Genomic DNA, 15,988 nt, shown 5'->3' with positions numbered 1-15,988 from the left:
AGGCAGGGAACAGTATCCATTTCCTCTCTGTTGTTCAAAGATGAGGTCTCTCACATCCACTCTCTCCACTTCTCTCCTCTGAACAGACACTCCTCTCTACATATTTGAGGCCAATAGCCATCTCACGAACATTTGTCATGCTGCCCACTCTCTCAATTGTCCTTTTTGTCAGGCAAAAGCTGCCACCCTTCCACCTTCCTCCACAAGAAACCTCTGCTGCTATTACTGTATCCCGCAGCTGTAGGGAGGAGAGGAGAGAGATCCAGCAGGCAGGAATTGTGCAGCAAGATTGATTTCTTTAATTATTTTACAAACTCTTTTATAGACTTTTTTCGTCATAGTCTAATAGGACAAAGGATCAGCCACCCCCTGGGTGGATTGGCTAGAAATCCTAAACATCCATTGTCAAAATATTTTCTACTGTACCATAAACATAGTTCTACAAGGTCACAGGGTGTTCATAGTTTATAGAACTTCTGCAAATATCTTCGTGAGAGAGAAAAGTATCCCATGGGCTTAGAAAGAAGCAAGAAAATTCTTGCTAGCAGCAATATTGTATCCACATCCTGCCACCAAGGATTCCCATTCCTCAGACCTGGGGCTTTTTAACTGGCAGAACACCAGGTACAAATTTAAGTCAGGTACAAATTTAAGTGAGGCTACTTTGATGAACTCTCCAAACAGTCACAGAAAATCTTCCACAGATCTCAGGCAGAAGCTCCCCAGGATCAGAACACCTGGTAAGTCTTTCCTACACACAAAAGCTACCCCTGCCTCATAAGCTCTTCCTTTTCTGTGTGCTTTGGAACAGAACAGGAGCAACCTTGTCTCTGGAATATCATTCCCCATGAAGACCACCACGGTTTAGTGACAGCACACCCATCACTAGGGAGTGTGCTGTGGAGGAGGCATGCAAGTCAAGAAAGAAGGCTTTGCATTCAAGAGTTAAATAGAAGATAGATTAGATCTCATCATCTGAGTTTTCCAGGAAAAGTATTGTGTTGCTATGGAAACCCCAACATAACCTGGGTTTTCCCTCCTTTTGTTTGTTCATTTTCTACAAACAGTGGCCTCTCCCAGTCCTCTCTAGTTGGACTTGCAGCTTGCAAAAACAGTGATTTTTTTTTCCTCTAATGTCCATTTCTCCTTGCAAGTACACTTTTCAGTGATTGCCTTTCACAATATCACTGTCCCAGCCTCCAGACTCTCCCTTTGCAGTAAGGACTGTTTGATGTGCTACCTATGAGCAACTCAGATCCTGAGGGAGGGACATTAAAGCTCATCTCATTCCAACCCCTCTGCCATGGGCAGGGACATCTCCCACTATCCCAAGTTGCTCTGATTCCTGGGCACCCTGGCCTTCAACACTTCCGGGCAAGGGGCAGCCACAGCTTCTCTGGGCATCCTATTCCAGTCATGGACACACAAAGAACATAAACTTGGTCTCTCCCTTACAAGACATCAGTGCAGTTTTTAAAAGCTGCTACTGGATTTTGCCACTCTGGAGTCACCCCACTATTAGGGGGCAAACAGATTGTAGTACCCAAACTTTTTTGGGTTGAAGAAACAGAAGTGTGCTGCAGCAGTGCTGATACATACCCCCACAGGCTGTCTTGCATCCACTGACATCAAGTCCACCATAACTGATACTCTGCAAGCATTTTTATGAAAATGTTAGCACTAACCTATACCACAAATAAGGAGAGTCCCTTGACAGTCAGAGAAGAGAGATCAACTCAATGTGAAATGCTATGAATTTTATCTTGTCACAGATTCCCCATTTACAGCATCTCAAGAAACAGCGTTCCCTTGTTAGCTTCAGAAAAAGGATTTTGCAGGCAACAAGGATTTGGATTTTCAGCTCAAAGTTTTCTTTGGTTTTATTCTCAGGTATCTCTAGCCATTTATTTTACTGCATTGTAATAAGGATTGCCTTTACCGAGTCTGATGGAAAGATCAAGAGAATCTTTCCAAAACATGCTCTAGATACAAGAGACTTCAACACATAGGAGCATTTATCTATCAGATTTCTTTATTCTGCACCTCACAACCTCATGATTTACACACACTTGAGCCTTTCATACTCCCTCCTATTCCCCAGCACAAATAACAGGGAATAGACTCCCAAGGGCAGGCTCCATCTCCTTCCTCCAGAGTAGCTCCTACTTCAGCAGCATCAAGGATCATATCCTTAGCTGGAAACATCTGTCAGTAAGTTTTAACATGTAGCTTACCTGGTCACCTGGTCCTGGCTAGTCCTAGAATATATGACTATCAAGCTGCAAAGCTGTTATCCTGAAGCTGAAGATTCAGGTTTCCTTTGGCTTCCTCAGCAGAGCTGTGGCAGAAATGGAACATGAATTCATGGCCACTGTCCATGCCAACATCCCCACCAAGTGGCCAGCACACAAGCTCCTCTTTCAGCTCATCCCACTGCCTCAGCAGGAGGGTCCAGGTGAAAATGCAAACCTGGCTCACCTAACCTCACCCAAAACCTAAATACAATATGGCTTCTGAGACAACTCTTTCCAGCCACACTCTGGAGTAAAGGCAAAACAGAGCAGGGATAAAGAGGTTTCCTTCCTTCCTTTACACTGGGAAAAAGGTGCCACACAGCCTCTTAAAGTTTTGTTTGTGTTCACATGCTGTGCCAAGCCGTAATCCACCTACTTCCCACCTTAGCCACTATTATTTTTTCTGCTTGCAGAATTTATAAACTTGCTTACAGAGTATTGTTAATAACTCCACACATTTCAAACAAATGTGGCCAGCCCAAGCAGTACAACATAAATTTGATACAAGGTTTATGTTGTATACAAAATACTGAAAAAAAAAAAAAAAAAAACCCAAAAACTGACTACACCTTTAAACAGTAGTTAAGAAAGAATTTAAAAAAAAAACCGAAAAAGAAAATATTGACTAACACTGCCCTCTTGAGGGAAAAGGAGCTGTATTGCCTCAGCAAAGCCATTCTCCCTTCCCTACCCTTCAGGCCACACTAAACTCCCCCCACTGCCTTGCCATATGGTTCAAGGTGGGTGGAAATTTTTGAAAAGCAGCAGTAGACTCACACGTAGGAATCAATTATCTCTAGATAAAATATACTTTGGTTATGTTTTATTTTTAAGTATTTCAGGTACAAATAGACAGACGACTGTGGAAGCACAAGAACATATTGGAAATAAAATTCTGATTTCCAGGGACAGGTTTTTTGTTTCTTCATGAATTGCAGCCTTGTATTTTACCCAACAGATGGTGTGGCAAAATTCCTAGGAGTAGGAACCAGAACCCAGCTTTTTCTTTGTCCTGCAAATTCCTCATCACTGGAAGCAAGCATCATTGCTCTAGCCTAAGAATTTTTATCTGCTGGCTGGAATAATCCCTTGTAGTATCTATTGGAAGCTTTTGGGAATCTCTTTCCCCAGTGCTGCTGCAATATCCAGGCTGTCAGCGCAGCCTCCAACAAGTCTTTATAAGAAAGGAGATACTACTGAAATATTTCAAAGTGTAGTTTTGGGACTTTATGACAGGGTTTAGTGGTGGAGTGGGCAGTGCTGGGTTAAGGGCTGGACTTGAGCTTAGAGGGCTTTTCCAACCTAAACAATTCTGTTACAGTATTAAAAAAAAAAAAAAAAAAAAGCTTAAAGCAAAACTTTAGAAGGGTCTGATGCCTCTATAAGAGCTCTAGAAGAAACAAGCACCTGCTGCTCCTAACTGACTTGCTAGCACCTCTAGTAAGACATGAAGAATTAAAATTTTAAAGATCGCTTAAATCATCCTCCTCCTTGCATCATAAAAGACTGCTCATAGCACACATTCCTGCAAATGTACACTTTTTTCAATTGAAATGTTATGCCAAGTGAGTTAGGGGAGTGGAGAAGGAAAAAACCCAAGAGAAAAAGGGTTAAATATCCTTATATCAAGGAGTGTAAAAATCAACATTTTATTTTTCCAAATAAAACCACCGTGGCACACTGAGTGCCATCACAAGTTAAGGCAAAAAACATCAACCTACAGTTTTTAAGAGCATCCTAACACAGACTGATGAACACAGATGAGGGTTCAATACCCCACAAAGTGACATGAGTTCAAGCATTGAGAGAAAGTGTACTGTTAACTAAAAATATATTAAAATGATACTTCTGAGTGTTTACAGTTACAAATATTTATGATGAGAGTAACTTGGCATTTAGATGGATGCTACTGCTCTGTCAGGATTTCATCTTAATTGAATAATGGTGGTAGAGTAGCACCTGTTACTGACTTATCTTGAACATTCAAGACAGACCAAGGCAACAGATGTTCCCAGATCAAAGTCTGCAGAAGAGTTTCTACAAATGCAGGGTCCTGTCTAAAATGTTGAGCAGTTTGGTGTTAGCAAGACTTGCAGTATTATCACTAAAACCAGGTGCTGACTGAAACAATAGAAACGGAGTGTTTTCTTATCCATCAGCAAACTCATGACATCAGGATGCCTGGAAAGCGAAACGTGCTCTGACATGGTTTTTGAGAAAGCTAGATTTGCCTGGAATTGTCATCCCTCCCATGCAAAGCAGAAGCTCTTGAGTTCAGGTATGAGCACAAACATAATGAAAGTGGGATACAAGTGCACACAGGCTTAAGAACTACTTCCAGAAGACTGAATGCTGAACAGCCCTCTCCTTATTTCATCAACTTTTTCTGCTCTTGAGGCTGCATAACTCTTTACTGCCTTAAGGAGAGATTCATGACACTTCTCCAATATAGCCTTCCAAATTAGGTGTATTTCCTAGAAAGAGAAGAAGGAAAAAAAATTCCATCAGCAAAATTAAGTCCTTATCAAACATGAATGTTGAGTGGTCTGGTGGACTCAAAGTATTCCAACGGTATCTCATCCATGGCTTAAAGAAGCAGAATTCACAAAACAAAGGGGAGGCTGTTTAGAGGATCATTGCACTGTCCACACTACAACAGGAATGTAAGAAGATTCATTTGGGGGGAGGAAAAAAAACCTCACCTTGGCTTTCATTGCTTTTTCTTCAGCATCCTCCTTCAGCTGCTCAATTTCGCCCTTCATCTGCTTGATTTCCTTGCGGATGGCCATCACTTTGTCATATACAGCACCCCTCTTCTCCTGGACTTTGTTAAAATGTCTAAAGATGAGAGAAAAAGTTAGTACTGAGCCTTTTGACCAATTCCAGATTAAACTTAAGCCCACCATGAGCAAAACTTGCATTTTATGAGCATAAAACCATCAGCTTCCAGAAGCAATGATATACAGAATTTACTTTTTCAGAAATTAATTCAATTTTTAAACTAAAACAACTTAGATACAAGAAGTGAAATTCCAAGTGGAGTTAGAGGATTATGTTGAAGATCCTTAGTTGCTTCCAATCAAGGCAACTCAAGTGACCTCAGTGGAGCCAGCCCAACAGACAGCTGGACATTGCCCTCCTGTCTTTGAGTGGTGCAGGTTAAAGCAATACAGCTGCACTTGATGTTCCAGCATAACTCAATGTCACACACTTTCCTTAGCCAAAGAGCTCATCCCACAAACCTAAAGCTCCAGTCCCATACATCTACATGTTATCTGCAACACCCAGTCCATCATTTCACTGCATCCCAAAGACCAAATTACATTTCCCCAGCTTGTAGGAAAATTCAGATGGCTCCAGCTGTGAGCTGCCATGTCACCAGCAAAGGCTGAGTGTTGGAACAGGAGACTGACCTAAAGTGCAACACCTACCAGGTCACACCAAGCATTTGTACAATAATGACATCTAGAATTGTAGCAGCGTTTCTGGGAAAAATAGGTGAAATAACCCATACTTAGTAGGAGCCCATATACACCTTCCTACCTCAATGGATTAGTCAGGACACATTCTCTTATTCACCAGCAAAAACTCCTTTTCAACCAAGGTTACCTCCCTTCCTCTCTTGCTTATCAAAGCATCTAATTTTATCACTCAAGGGAAATACCTGACACATTAAAAACAGAAATTGGCAACAACCTTTGACAAAAAGGAGCATTAGATCATATTGTTTTCATCCCTTAATTAAAAGCTACTATTCACAGAATCATTTAAGTTGGAAAAGACCTCTGAGATCAAGTCCAACCTATGGCCAAACACCACCTTGTCACTTCAAGCATGGCACTTAGGTTTTTCTTAAACACCTTCCTGGGCGACCCATTCTAAGGTATAATCACCCTTTCTGTCAAGAAATTCTTCTCGATGTCCAGCCTATTTTCCTTCCAAATAATCTCCTTTAGCTGGTACAATACACTAAGTGCCATTCTGCACACCACATAAACCCTAAGCATGACTAAATCTTACTCAACTCTCTCAGCCATGTGGAAGAAGCTCCCTTCCATCACAGTTAATCCACTCAGCCAACGCTTTTCTCTATTCCCTTTCCTATCTGTGTAAAAGAAAATTGTTTTAAAATAAATTCTCTGTTAACAGTTCATCACTAACCTCACAGTGAAGCCAGGACCTTACAGGGCTGCAGTTTGATCCTGCAAACACAGCCCTGAAAGCCTTCAGCATATCGGAGGAAAGAAGAGGGGCTGGGAGGCTTTGATCAAATGACACTTTTCCTTTTGTTTTAGAAGCATCATGTCAGGATAATGCTCCTCTGAGATGTGAGCCCCATATCCCCATGGGTCTTGAACATCTTTGATAATGAGCAAAAGTGGCAAGGGAAATTATGAAAAATTCATGAAAGGCAAATGGGGCTTTGTTGAAGTCTGATAAGTTGGAAAATTATCCCAATGTGACATTCTCTTTAAGAAGATAAAAGAATCAAGAATAAGCATTATAAATTAAATTAGTGCTCCAATAAAAGAATTGCTGTCAAGTCACATTGCAATTACTGATTTGAGACCCCAGCTCCCTGCCTGCAGCATTACTGGTCTTCATACAGAGCTGTCCCATACTGCTCATTTTCTCCTTACTGCTAAGCTGTGTGTTTGTAGCAGACATGAACTTTGGCAGCACATAACAAAGACATAAAGCAGCATCAGGCAGAAACATCAACTCCTCCGTACTCAGGCACAGTGCACTTGTGCTGCTCAACATCTTCACGCATCTTTTTAATCTTTATCTCAGCTGTAGAAAGTCTCTCATGTTTTGCAGTGACCATTCTCTTTAATGACATTTCATCTGTCTTGGCCTTTTTCAGCTCTACCTGAGCACTCTCAATTTGGTCCTCCAGATTTCTGACCTAGAATACAGAAGTATAGAAATAAATGAAATAGAAATAATCCCCTCCTCCCCCCCCCTTAATTTATCAAGACAGCATACCCTGTAAATGTACTAAGATTAGAACTAGCTGGCTGCTGTTTGAAGATCTGACTGCCAACTCATCCTCCCAACTCACTAGTCTTTATCTGATTATAAATACATCCAAATGGACAAGACCCCATCCCTTAGGATGACTTTCAGAAGTGACTGTGACTTCTGCTATAGCTTTTTGCCAAGGGTAACTTGAACATGTGCTATATATATACACCCAAAAAGACTCCATACCGTTTTTCAAATGCTCCTAACAACTGCATTCTCCCAAAACCTGGTAGCAAATAGCAAGGTACTGTATTGTGACAAACATTTCATTAGAGAATGTCTGGCTTAGTAATATTAATAAAGTTAAAGGCACTTAAGATGTCACTCTTCCTGAAGCAACAATTTTTTGTTCTTAGTTTCCACTCTCAAGGCAGAAGAAACTCAATTTCACTTTTATTTTCCCATCATTTCCTACCAGCAACCCCAAGACAGTTCCAACTACTTTAGGTCAGGTTCCTATGGCAACAAAGGCTTTGACTATTCAAAGTGGTCAATAGGTAGTGCATAGTACATTAGCTAGTGCCACCCAGCAAAGCAGCAGCAATGTTTTATTGACATTTTTAATAAAAATATTGGAAGCTTCAAAATGATGTACTTTACAGGGAAGAGGAGAGAGGGGAACATTGCTTAGACATCAAATTCTCCCTAACAGGATATAACTTGGATAATACAAACCTCTGATAATATACTGGCCAGTCTCTCCACATTTGCTCCATGTCCTTCCATCTTCTTTTGGTATGACTGCACCTCCAGTTGGCATGACGGCAGAACCTCAACTAGGTCTCTGTAACCTTCATATTTCTCAATAACTTCTTGCTGTAAAGAGAAAAAAAATACTTAATAAATAGCTTTAGAGTTCTTTTATATAGAACTAAAGCATATTGACTTTTGAACCCTTCCCTCATTGTTTAAAGACACTAGAAGTAATATTCAAGAGTTAGTGAAATGAGCTCTTTACTTTGCAAAAAAAATTTTTTAAAAAGCCATTTCTTTGGAAGCACAGAAGAAAAGGTGACATGCTAGTGGTTTACACTGAACTAATCAGTTTTTTCCAAGAGCTTTCAGAAAAAAAAAGCAGTACTGTGAAAAAACTCTACACTGGTAAAACAAGAGTTATGTAAAGCTTTGTACCTGAAATCACAGCAATCAAGTTTAGACCTTTGGAGCAAAAATACCTTCAGAGGCAAAGTGCAAACTTCACTGATATGTGAGCAATCATAAACCACAATAATGAGTGGATATTATAATTAAAAAAACCTAGGAAGGGAACTCAGTGTTCAGCATATTAGTGGAGACAGCCATCAATTCCAGAAACATGAATGACAACAGAAGCACTATGAAGCACACATTCTAAATCCAAAGATATTTGGAAGCTGACAAAATACTGTTTGCTCTTGAGAGCAAACAGACAGACAGGTATAGATTCAAGAGTTCTACACCTAGTTTTACAAGTGACTGCAATCCTGCTTTTTAAAAGGGGAAAAAAAAAAAAAAAAGCCATCAAAAATAAACCACCAATTCCACCACAAACCTTCAGTTTTCTCTGAAGCTGTGCTTTCATTTCAGACTAACCACTGTCCTGCTGATGTTTTGCCATCATTCAAGAAGCAGTTGTAGATGATGACAGTCCAGTAAAACATGCTTTTTCTAACAGAATACCTCCTTATGTGGACAGAGGAAAACCTCACCTTAGATCTCTTCAATTTCTTAACAGTCTCTTTCATCAGTTCTTTGGAATTTTTCAGTTCTTCTGGACTCTCCACAATTTTGGATTTCAGCTGCTCTTGTTCTTCTTTCAAAGTAGCCATAGTCACTTTAAGCTCATTCTAGTTAATAAAACACTGTCAGTATTAGTGATTAGGTGAACAAAGAGGAATTGTGTAGCAAAGTTTGCCATGATCTTATGACTAGACAGGTTTTTGGTGTGTAGTCATTTCTCATTAGGAAGTTCTAAAAATAAATTCTTCTAAACAGCATTAACAAATCAAAGCAATTAACAGCCCATTTTGCTTCCCAGATTTACTTACAGTGGTGCATAAGAACAGCAGCCAACCCGTATTTTCCACAAAGAGCCTGCCAGTTAATCCTAGAATGGTTTGCATTGGAAGGGACCTTAAAGATCATCTAATTCCAACCCCCTGCCATGGGCAGGGACACCTCCCACTGTCCCAGGTTGCTCCAAGCCCCCTCCAGCCTGGCATATTACCAGCAGCTCTCTCCCTCAGAACTCCTCACCTAGGGAAACTGAGACAGTCACTGCAGTGTTCCAGAGCCAGCTCTATCAACATGGGAGAAGAGCAACAAGTTTCCTGTAAGGCCTCTCAAAAACTGCTGTTTTGCCTCTTTAGCCCACTCTGTGCATGCAAGGTAAACCCACAGCATCTCAGACGTCCAGATTACTAATGACTTAATTCCAAGAATAACCTGATCCTAAAAAGAGAGGTGATCTCTCAGTTGATCTGAGATGGAAGCTGCAACCAGCACCCACACAGAGGTGTACTCACCAGTTTTCGGGTGCTCTCAGCAATATCTGTCTTCTTCTGAGAAATCACTTCTTGCAAAGCTGTCTGAAAAAAAGCACCAAGCTTTTTTGTAGCATCTCTACAGCTGCTACCTGCCTTATCCCTTCTATCATAGATCTGTCTACAGGAGAAATCCCATTTTGGGGTCCTTTGGAATGCCATAACCAGCAGACAAAACTGCAGTCTGTAAGACTTCCAAGCCTGGAAAGGAGGATATTGTGATCAAAGCCACTGGAAGCACTAGGGATGCAGCCAGCAGTGGGTAACTAGGATTAGGGATAAGAGACTGGCCATCCCTATTCTCATTGACCCTGGCAGTACTATACCCCCACAACTTTCTTTGCCAGAGGCCCTGTTCAAGCAAAAATCTAATTTAATGTAAGGTCCCAAATAATAGTCAAACACATGGTTAATAATATTAACAGTAGAGACATGACTTGACATAGAAAATAATAATCTGTGGTCAGGATTTTTTGTTTTCTCCCAAAGGAGCTAAAAAGGTTATCTATGAGATCTGAGAAGCAAATTTCCATTGCTGAAAAGTTACCTCTGCAATTAACCCTACTCTTTTTGCCAGCCATTCCCTCGGGTGACCCTTCTTAGGCCTCATTTTTCACCATGGCTCACCTCCAGTTCTAATTCTTTGAATTCAAATGGAAAACAAAGAGGAACATACCTGTGTTCCTGTTTGGAAGTGTGATGTGTATCTCCCAAGTCATTGCAGAAATGCATTTCAAAAAAGGAGTCAAATATACTTTTGTATTCCCCAAGTCTGATTTAAAGCACATTTCACATTCCTTACAGTGAAACAAGGAGGGGTCTGACAGCATTTTGTTAAAACGGCCATTGTTTTAAATCAGAAAAGTCTCCTTTATCTACTTAGGTAGAGGGAAGGGAATAAAATCAAGAGAAGTGAGGAACCCATATCAGCTTTTCAGAGAAATACAGAACAAAATCCTACTTGTTTCCGACGATAGTCCTGCCTTAGCAGCTGCTCCAGCTCCCGAATGCTCTCTGTGAGCTGTTTGACCTCTGCCTGGTGTTCAACTGGGACTGTGCTAAGGGAAAAAAAGATATTGGACAGCTTCAGCAACATTATAGCCCAGTCAGAGTAAATAAGACAATCACTGTCTCCACATAGTTTACAGCCAGTAACTTTAGTAATCAGAGCAAGACAATCTCAAATTAATACATCTTATTTTCCTTTTCTTATAAGATTTTGCAGTTGAAGGATAATCTAAAGAGCTATTTCAGCAAGAAGTGGCACAAACAACAGAGGACTAAGTTTAAAGATCATGTTAAGCAAAGCATGAAAGTACAACACTCTTACCAATTCCAGTGGTGATTTTCATTTATGAAATTTGCATATTACCTGTCATACAAATAGCTTATATTCATGTAGACCTATCCTAGCTAGAGAACCCCCTGTGTAGCACACACCAAGAGCAGCTGTCAGAAAAAAAACACTTTGTTTTGAAAGCTCTTGGAAACCAGCCATTTCTTCATCCTATTATCCACAAGCAAAAACAAAACTTAATGGTGCAAAGACACAGGCAGTAGGGCTAAATGGCCTGAAACAGAGATTATGGCAAACATATCAAATAACTAAGGAAGACAACTTTACTTATCTATTAAGTTAAAGATGGAAGATGTTGAAACAGCTGTTGAAGGGGTAAAGACATCACTAAAAACTAACTAAGAGCAAAAAGTTTCACCCTAGTCCTCAACATACAAATACAGGATTCCCTCAAAACAACCATACACTGTAAAAGTAATTTTTTTTCTCTTCCAGAAGAGAATAAACACCCCCAGCTCCCTCAGCTGTCCCTCATCAGACTTGTGCTCCAGACCTTTCCCAGCTACATTGTCATTCTCTGGACACACTCCAGCCCCTCAATGTCCCTCTTTGTCTAGTGAGGGGCCCAGAATGGGACACAGCACTCAGGGTGTGGCCTCACCAGTGCCCAGCACAGGGGGATGGTCACTGCCCTGGGCCTGCTGGCCACACTTGCTGATACAGGCCAGGTGCCATTGGCCTTCTTGGCCACCTGGGCACACTGCTGCATCTTGTTCAGCTGCTGTCAACCAGCACCCCCAGGTCCTTTTCTGCTGGGCCACTTTCCAGCCCCTCTTCTCCAAGCCTGTAGCATTGAACCAAGTTATCATGACCCAAGAACACTCTACACTCAGACTTGTTGAGCCTCACACAACTGGCCCACTGATCCAGCCTGAGCAGGAAAGGCAAGCAGTGCATCTCACGGTGCTTACTCCTCACACTCACTTCAGTTTCTCCAGTTTCATTGCTGCCTCCTGATTTGCAGCCTCCAGTTGTTGGTGTTTCTCCATAGCTGATTTCTGTAAGTTAAATATTTAATTTTAGACCAGTGTAGTTTCTCTCTGGGCTTCTATAAGAGCCTTGGTCACCATTATTTCACATGAAATGCACCATCTCTGAACTACTGAGACATTCAGAAGAGAAGCCACCTACAATTGTTGCACCCAATTTTTCTCAAAACAATCCAATGTGTCAATCCTTCACTTACCAGGCTAAAGTATCAAATAAGTTATTGGGGAAAAAAAAAAAAAACCTTTCAGTAATATCCTAACTAATAATCAGTACCTTCCTGCATTACTTGGTGTGGTAATTTTACATTTAACATCCCAACATGTTACATAAACCTGAAGTTAAATCACAACCTTCATGCTGCTAATTCAAGGTTAATATCAATTATACTTTTATAGGTATCTGGAATAAAACAGCATGCAGTCTTACATAGTTCAGTTGTAGCTCCAAGTAGACCTCACGCCGGAATTCCTGGAAGTTGACAAAGTTGAGGATGCCACTCAAGAAGCGAACAGTTCTCTTTGTCTCTGAAATAGGAATTGCAAGAGCTCACTGAGCTGGTTTCCACAAGCATTGCAATTGCTTCAGAAAAGCTGGGCAAAGCGTAATTCAGAGGAGACAGAAATTACAAAACACAATCCAAATCAGCTCTTCCCCCATTCAGCTTGCAAAGATTTCAGACTACACAAAAACTAGCACCAAGCTGATTACAAACTCTGAGCAATTCTGTGTAATTTAACAAATTAATAATGGCACCTGGGAGAAAAGGCTGTTAACACACAGCCTCCCATGAAAACAGAAGTCAGAGAGAAAGAATGTCAGTCTTGAACTACAGCTCTGAAGAGAGCCTCTCTATAGCTATCAGCCTAACTGAAAGCAGCAATTTGAACTGCAGAGACCTTTTGGCTTTATTCCAAGCAAACTTCCTGAAAGATGATTACAAAAGCTTTGAATGTCTTAGACAAGACAGATCCAGAAGTGACAGGGTTCTTTAGAGTAGCCTTTTCCAAGTTGTTTGTGTTGTAGCAGCACCACCACAACTGGGTATTGAAAGGAATGGAGCACAGGCATCAGCGTAAGAAATCCTAAAACATTCCAGAGCCATCAGGGTAATTTTCATCACCATCTATGATTACACCGTTGTAAGTATGTCATAGCCCATCTCCAGATCACCAGTTCAACAGACTCATAGCATTCAAAACTGCCCTCAGTTATTGACCTGCATCAGCCCACATAAGGGATAAGAACTGCTCATTTGAACCAGTTTAAGGGTCAGAAGAGCAGCAGGAAATCAGGGACACTTCTCCACACCAGATGCCCGTAGAGAAAAACCACCTGGAATATCAAGCAACACCCAGTACCCCAGGAAACACAAGGATTACAAGGCACTTGCTTACTTGGGTTTAAAATATCAGCAATTTGAAAGTCATTAATCCGGCACATTGGCAGCAAGTGCTCCCTGCAAGGAAACAAAACAACCTCAGCTGCAGTGACCATGACTCAGGTTTTGTGACCACCACTCAGTTCTCATCCTATTCTCGTCTGTTACAAAACAGATCTTGTCCTCTCATCCCAGAGCATTTGCCCAGCAAGCACAAGACAAGCATCTTCTACTTACATGTGAATATACAAATTACAGACAGGTAGAAAGCCTTCATAGATCTGTGGGTACATTATGTCAATGTTGACTGGCATCTGAAGAGTAAAAAGAGAGTCAGTGCCTAAGTAGAGAATAATTAAAACAAAAATTACACAGCATTTTTCACAGCATAAAATAATTCCAATAGATTAGAGGACGATCTTCCATTCACTGAGGATGATCTTCCCATCCACAGGGAATACATATTAAAGGCTGAAAAATGTCATCAAGTTAGTTAGCACACAATTTTAAGTGTCAACTTTGCTGGAAAAGATATAAAAAGACAATAATAACTAAAGAAGCAACCTTACAAACTCTGGAACTCAATCTAAACTCTGTTCCAATTTGTTCATAACTTGTGCAGCACAACAGTCTCTGCATTATATAGCTACCAGCAAGAGGCTCCTTCTTTAAACACCCCAAAATTGACATACTCAACTGCTTTATGAAGAAGTCAGGAGAATGTAGTGGTACACTGTCCCCTTTCTCTGATATTTTAAACCTCATAGAACAGCATGGCAGCTGATCTCACTGCCTGGGAAGAAGAGAGTTATCTTGTGTACATATGCTCTTCCCTTTCAGTTTATCCAGAAATCCCATGAGAAAAAATCATTTACTCTCACTTTCAGGGATCAGTTCTTGCTTAACATTAGCTAAATTAACTGTTAGTCAACGAGGTATCAGCCTCTCCTTACTTTCCTCTCAGTTAACGCAGGAGTGGAGATGATCAAATATCAAAAGCAACATTTACATTCCTTCCAGATCAGTCCAACCTCCTCCAGCCATGGCCAAAGGCAGATGCCCAACAGCCCAGTATGGATTTTCAAGGCTGGACATGGCATCCCTCCAAAAGTTTGTCCAGTCCCTCCTGGACCTTACAGACATTTCTGGCACCCTCAGCATCCCAAAGAACAGGTGAGTCCAATATTCTTTTCCTTTAATATCCCATCACCCCTGCCACAGGCAGCCCTACCATGAAGAAGTGCTCCGGGCGGATCCCATACACTTTCTGCAGGATTCTCATGTAAATCAGGTGTAAAATGTCAAGCTGCAGGAGGAGAGGATATGAATCAGTATTCCATATGTTTGATTACTCAGGGCTCCCAGACCAGGCCACGAAAGCATTTGGCTTTTAACACATGAAGGCTGATTTCACTGAGCCACCACAACAAACAAGTTTCACTTTCCAACATTTTGCAGTTCAAGCATTACTTGCTCATAATTCAGCTTTAAGGCACAGCAGTCAGCTGGGACAATTACAGCCCTGACTGTGTACACCAGGCATTGGTTTTCATTACTGCTGCTTCCTGAGCAGTTTCCAAACCAAGCAATGCCAAAAACCTAAAAAAAGTCACAGAAATCATAATCCTGTAGCAATGAGTGCCCTTCATTAGATTATTAAAATGAAGAGGAAACAAATCATTTATAAGCTAAACAGCTTTTCATTTATAGCACTAATCCATGATCAGTTTTGCTTCTTAAAAACTATCTAAACAAGCAGGGCCAGAACCTTCCCACCGCAGGCTCAAACACAAGGAATAACAGCACTAGTAATCACTCCGAGGCATCAATTCCACTTTAAAGCCACTTTTCTTCCGCCGGGGACACTCGCTAACATTAAATGCTCAGAGAGATGAAAGGGGATGAAGCAGGGAGGAGTTTAAAAGCAGAGCTTCGTTTAAAAGCACTAAATTGATCAGGCGAACTAATGGAACTATGCGACTTTACCAGACACCGTTATTCCCACAGAGCTAGGAAATACAGGCCGGGTGCTGCTGGTGACACCACCGCGCTTCCCGGCGAGGCCCGAGCGGCGAGGTAGAGCCGTGAGACTCCTCCGAGCCCAACGCCACACCGTTCCACCCAACCCCATGGTTACACGGAGCGGGGCAGCGCGTCCGTCCCACACGGGAGCGGGCGGCCTACGGAGCCACCCTGCACCCCCCTCACACACCTTGGTGTTGCCGAACACGTCGCCCTTAACCAGGTTCCGGGCCTCGGCGCCCTCCAGGATGTGCGAGCGGAGGTAACTGATGATGTCGTCGGGGCTGTAGCGGGGGAAGGTCATAGTCTCCATAGCGGCAGTAGGGACGTGGCGGGGACACAACGGCAGCACTGGCGCGCACACAACGGCAGCACTGGCGCGCACCCACCACTTGAA

General features: G+C 41.7%; 1 protein-coding gene across 1 annotated transcript; it reads right to left on the bottom strand.

Moving 5' to 3' along the window:
• Positions 1 to 4,618: 4,618 nt before the first annotated feature.
• Positions 4,619 to 15,904, bottom strand: NUF2 (NUF2 component of NDC80 kinetochore complex; the record flags this gene model as incomplete). Its single annotated transcript, XM_082287208.1, has 13 exons — positions 4,619 to 4,768; positions 4,997 to 5,132; positions 7,028 to 7,203; positions 7,998 to 8,138; positions 9,011 to 9,148; positions 9,827 to 9,889; positions 10,806 to 10,902; positions 12,126 to 12,199; positions 12,618 to 12,715; positions 13,586 to 13,647; positions 13,807 to 13,883; positions 14,801 to 14,875; positions 15,782 to 15,904. 13 exons carry the CDS (start codon positions 15,902 to 15,904, stop codon positions 4,619 to 4,621), a joined length of 1,410 nt encoding a protein of 469 aa, XP_082143334.1.
• Positions 15,905 to 15,988: the final 84 nt, after the last annotated feature.

Source organism: Coloeus monedula, assembly GCF_965178545.1.
Source record: "Coloeus monedula genome assembly, chromosome: 9".
NCBI lineage: Eukaryota > Metazoa > Chordata > Aves > Passeriformes > Corvidae > Coloeus > Coloeus monedula.
This window is presented reverse-complemented; position numbering and strand designations above follow the sequence as displayed.